We start from the raw sequence: 5299 nt of genomic DNA, 5'->3' as shown, positions 1-5299 counted from the left end.
GGGCAATTCTCTCGTCTAGTGAAGAAGAGAAAGACGTTGTAAGGAAATTTAGGGGTACTTTGGACATTTTATCAATAAATATGATAAAGTAATGTTTAATATTGCTGAAGAAGAGCAAGTAAACACCTAATTAGCATGGGAAGACAAAATTGTTACAGCATGAATGGGCTGTTCTCATCAGATGTTCCTATGTACAACCAGAAAAGCTATCCAACGAAGTGTAGTGGACTTTGATGAATGCTCTAACAGGCACTTGGCATCGCAAAGATCCACACTGGGGACATAAAGAGAGTACTAAGCCATTCTCCACCAAAATTAAATGTGATAGTCCAAAAGTCTTTATATATGTCTTCTATTTACATATTGACTATCACTTGTTTTGGTCAGACAATAATAATAAACACATCACAGGAGGTGCACAAGGCTAATTTTAGTTTACTTTCATAAAAACTGTTCATGCATATTCCTAGAGCCCAAACATCAATCCACTAGAGTTTAAAACACATATCAGAAACGGATGAGATCATCGTTGTTTTGCTGTTTCTCCGGGTCATTTCCAGAAGCAGGAGTAGCATGACCCAAAACCTTTCTTACCAAATATCATCTCATCCAGATCATCCATCATCATGTCATCGCTGCTGCTTCCGCTACCATGAGTAGTCCCACCTCGAGCACCGCCCGAGACCAGCGATTCTTCTTCTTCTTTTGCATGAATGTGCGAGCTAGTCATCAAGTTCAGCAGCAACAGGAATCATGGCTGGCTCAGGTGCAGCTAATGGTGCAGACGATTTCTTCAACTCTTCATATTTTGACAGCGTTTTCACAAGCTCGTCGTTTACATCCAAGGCTTCGAATAAAAGGGCTTCGTCATCTCCACATGTCTCGATGATTCTTTGTACCGTGGTTTGTGATTGGCTACATTGTTGTACTAGTGTAGTTGTCAATTCATCCTGCAATGAAAATATTCATCAGCACCAGATTTATAAGTAAACAATATTGTACATGTAGTATTTATTTACACTTGGATTACATGTAACATGTCCTGATGAAGTGAAAATGACAAAACTGTAGTAAGAAGTTTAATGCTGTTCCAGGCAACATCAAAAGCTTCCTTTGTCTCCTCCACAGTAAAGGTTCGAAGAGGAGGAGCATTGTACTGCACATTTGCATGCTGAGCAAGACCAGTGTCGGCTTCTGGTATTGAAGAAGACCTAGCTTTCATTGTCACGTCCAGGGAAGCGAATACCTCTTGATTTTAAGCAGCATTGAAAAAAGGTATTAAAAGCATAATCGCCAGAGTAAAAGCCTATAAAATTCACGTTAATCAGTGTAAAAGGCTCCTAATATATATTAACCAAACTAGTTAAGAGCATCAAACCTTGTAAGTTTCTTCGAAAACTGGCAAGTAGCGGAGCTCAGTGGTTGACTCCCCCCAAAGCTTCAATCAGTATCAAAGCTTTATTCACAACGGTTTGAGGATCATCAATCAGCTTAATCATTTCATCTAGAAATCTTTCAGCTTAGCTCCTTTACTTTGAAACTCATGGAGCTCACACCAGCAGTTACTTATACGCTCACCTCAGAACCACCAATCTTGAGACTCTCACTAAAGTAACTAACTTTGTTCATTAAATTGTCACACATATTTTTTCAAGAAAAACTGAAAAAAAAACTGGAGAAATACAAAACATGAGCCAGTATCAAGCCACACAAATCACCCTAACGTACAATTGAACGAGATTATCTGAATAAGAAAAAAGAAAAACTATTATAACAACAAAAGTCCACAGATTGAGGATTCAGATTAGGGTTATTCCCAGGAAACTAAAACTCGACAAGAACAGAGCATAGATACTTAGTGAAGATCAACAAGAAATTTTAAAAAAAAACAAAAGTACACTAAACCGAAAGCATTCAATAACATGAGAGAAACACAGCAGCATTCGAGCGAGAGCATAATTCAAAACGAAGTAATTTCCTGAAGTGAAAGGTGCAACGTGAAGTGAAGTTTTGATGAACAAAGAAGCTGAAAAATGCAAGCTTTCCAAAAAGCTTTGACAAAGTGTTCTGCTCCGTGAACAATTCACTGTTTGATTCTGATTTAGTTTCTAGCCTATCTACTATCTACTGCTCTCTTGGTTCGCCGGTTTTGTAGATCCTCTTCTAGAAGAGGATGTGCTAAATCGGCGAAACAAGAGAGCAATAGACAGGCCACAAACACTAAATCAGAATCAAACAGTGAAAAAATTGCAAAATCAAACCATGAATACATTGACTGCATGAGAGGGGATTACTTATTACTAGAGAAACGGGGAACCAAGAGAGAAGAAAGAAAAAGGGTGCAAAAACAGATCGACAGTTCGTCATTTTCGGCGTGATCTTTTTCTGAAAACGAGAGTGATTTCAGAGGTTATCAAATGGGCCATATTATGCATAAATGGGCCCGTTATCGTATTATTTTGGGCCAAGACCACATTCCAAAAACCAAAGCCACATGAATATAAAAATTCATGAACAATCGGAAAAAAAAAAAATATGCCAAACAAAACTTTTATGAACAAAAACTGCATAAATGTAGATAGTTCTCATAATGTTGGTGGTTCTGCCCGATATAATAAATTAAAAAAAAAAAAAAAAAAAAAAAAAATTAATTGGAACGCAGAGCGATTACTTAATACATGTTAAGGATAGAGATATCCGTCTGCCCCAAACACCATAACTATCGCCGCCGATATCGTTGAAGAATAAACAGACTTTCTTGTCCACTGCACAGCCGCCGGCCCAGAAGAACAATAAAGGTAACGTATCTTCCCATTAATGATTAATCCTTCCCTCGTAGATTTGCTTTTATTAGTTTCTCTTGATCGGTCTCTCATGTTTCATTAACTACCTTCTCGACCAATCAATCCCTTATGTCTTGATGAAAGGAAGTAGTACTCTGTAGCTCTATCGAATCAATAGCTCCGTTCCCACACAGCTTTTTTGTTTTCCACATTGATTAATTCAACAACATTGTTTGAGTTTAAATGAAAATTTCTGGTCTTTGTTTCTTGAAGGATGGTGGATTTGATGATGTGGTCAATAATAAGTGGTTTACTTGTTGGAGCTGCACTTGGATATTTCATCAGCACTGTACAACTAACCCGCAGAATCTTTGTCTCGTCGCCCAAATCTGTCGCCATAAATGCAGGACATAAGAAGGCTCAATCCAAGGAACCTCTTCAGATTGAGAAACTAGCTGATTTACGAAAAAAATTCAAAATGGTTTCTCTAGGCTCACACTCTGCCTTCTCCTCCTTGTCTTTTGCATTATTGTACCACAGACACCAGAAGTTGATATGAATGTTTTGTTGTTGTTGGTGTTGTTATCTATCTGTGTAGGTTTTGGTTGTGAGGAATGATCTTAAAATGGGCAAAGGAAAGATTGCAGCTCAATGCAGGTGATTTTATCATCAAATTCTCTTTTTTGTTTTCAATAGCGTTTCTTAAATTCCATTATAGTTACTCTTCTCTTTTGGTTTGCATTATATATATGTATGTAGTCATGCAACTTTAGGTTTATACAAGAAACTCCTGAAACGGGCACCAAGAGCCTTGAACAGGTACATCACACCATGTCATAGTAGTCTACTTGAACTATTTTTTTTTCTTCTTCATAGGCTACAGACGAAATTAACACTTTTTGGTTTGTGTTCTCTTCCTATCAAAAATTGATTGCTAATGCAGATGGGAATATTGTGCTCAGCCAAAAGTTGTTGTCAAAATCGAGAGTGAGGCAGAGATGCTAGTTCTCCAAGTGAGTTTACTAAACTTGTGTTATTGCTGAAGAAATATTCTTTCCCTTTGCAAGATTTCTTGAACATGTATTTTAACTTACAAAATACATTAATTAGATTGAAAAAATCATAACATCTTATGTTGACTGTTTACATGTTTCTGTTTTACAATGTTGTTCTTACCAACAGGAAAGAGCAAAGTCCCTTCAACTTCCAACCCATATCACCATTGATGCCGGAAAAACACAGATCGCTCCAAGTGAGTTTCCCATAGTTACTGTCATTTAGGTTTTCTAGCCATTCTCAATCTTTAACCATAGTCCTGACAATAGAAGAATCTAATCTGTTACTTGTTCTGTTCTTTTTTTTCCAGATTCAAGGACAGTAATGGCTATTCTTGGTAAGTTATTATCATCTATGAATTAAATAGTAGGAAATATCATATATTGTAGATACAAGTTCTTAATAAGACTGGTACTTATGCAGGACCCGTTGATAATGTTGATGAAGTTACAGGTGGACTAAAGCTTATGTAACATAACTCTTGGATTGGACAATTACCACAATGTGGCTGAAGGGAGAGCATGTTATTTTTTCTGACATTTCTCGGTGACAAAATCTGTTTTCCCTTCTTCTCAACCATTTTATTGGGAATGGTTTTCGAGTAGATAACCCAATTTTTACATGGAACTGTACACTTGTCTTACTAGAAGATAATCATACGACAATTGTCTCAAGAGAGAGACGGATCCAATATAAATGACAAAGCAACTTCCTGAACAATCACAACAATGGATTTTGTTTTCTTTTACATGAGCAAACAACACACACACAAAAAAAAACAAACACTAACTTGTCGTCTCTTCTAAAAATCATTTCCAATATAAATGACAAAGCAACTTCCTGAACAATCACAACAATGGATTTTGTTTTCCTGAGGGAGTGAAATCAGAGAAAAACAGAGAAATGTCGATTCTACAGTTTGGGTTTTGAAAGGAAGTAAATAAATTCATATATATACCACTTCGTAATGACGATCACGCCGGAGTTTGAATCCTTCCTCAGCTGCGTCTTTGCGAAGGTTTACCGCGGAGGGAGATCCATGGGTTCTCACCAAGCTCGCAATTTCTCTTCTTTACCGCCTGGTATCAATAATGGTAACGCTCTTTGATTTCGCATCCATCAAAATTCTTCTTTGAGTGTCGATATATATATATATATATAGATGGTTATATATATTGATTTTTGTGATTTGTTTATAGCGTCGAATGTAGCTGCGCGGTACTTACTTCGAGGAATAACAGCAACTGTGGTATATGCCATCTGTATGTAGAGCGAAGCCAGATATGGTTTTTTCTTTTCTTTTTTTTTGCTTCATCGAATAAATCAATCAGAGCTTTGTTTGTGATTTTTATTTTTAAGCTCCTTATAATAAGACGCCAAGAAGCAGCCGTCTTGAAACGTCAGGAGGAGCTTAACGAGGTAATAATAAAAAACAAATTCTTGAGAGGGGGGGGGGGGGG

At 37.0% G+C, this 5299-nt stretch overlaps 2 protein-coding genes and 1 pseudogene across 3 annotated transcripts in view; 2 read left to right on the top strand and 1 right to left on the bottom strand.

Annotated features, from left to right (window-relative positions):
* Positions 358 to 1644, bottom strand: LOC104703116 (annotated as a pseudogene).
* On the top strand, positions 2624 to 4559 carry LOC104781852 (peptidyl-tRNA hydrolase 2, mitochondrial). Of its 2 annotated transcripts, none has more exons than XM_010506662.2 (8): positions 2624 to 2798; positions 3057 to 3264; positions 3382 to 3440; positions 3543 to 3602; positions 3727 to 3796; positions 3966 to 4035; positions 4150 to 4176; positions 4263 to 4559. In XM_010506662.2, exons 2-8 carry the CDS (start codon positions 3058 to 3060, stop codon positions 4310 to 4312), a joined length of 543 nt encoding a protein of 180 aa, XP_010504964.1. In that variant the 5' UTR covers positions 2624 to 2798; position 3057; the 3' UTR covers positions 4313 to 4559. The 2 variants fall into 2 exon arrangements, with proteins under 2 accessions (XP_010504964.1, XP_010505037.1); XM_010506735.2 differs by lacking the exon at positions 2624 to 2798 and adding an exon at positions 2826 to 2930.
* LOC104781999 overlaps positions 4608 to 5299 on the top strand; it is a 1237-nt gene continuing 545 nt past the window's right edge. The window contains exons 1-3 of the mRNA XM_010506842.2: positions 4608 to 4933; positions 5039 to 5088; positions 5199 to 5258. Of these exons, the coding sequence (XP_010505144.1) occupies positions 4807 to 4933; positions 5039 to 5088; positions 5199 to 5258 (237 nt within the window). The 5' untranslated portion in view covers positions 4608 to 4806. The remainder of the gene's footprint in view (positions 4934 to 5038; positions 5089 to 5198; positions 5259 to 5299) is intronic.

This window comes from Camelina sativa, chromosome 1 (genome assembly GCF_000633955.1).
Source record: "Camelina sativa cultivar DH55 chromosome 1, Cs, whole genome shotgun sequence".
NCBI lineage: Eukaryota > Viridiplantae > Streptophyta > Magnoliopsida > Brassicales > Brassicaceae > Camelina > Camelina sativa.
This window is presented reverse-complemented; position numbering and strand designations above follow the sequence as displayed.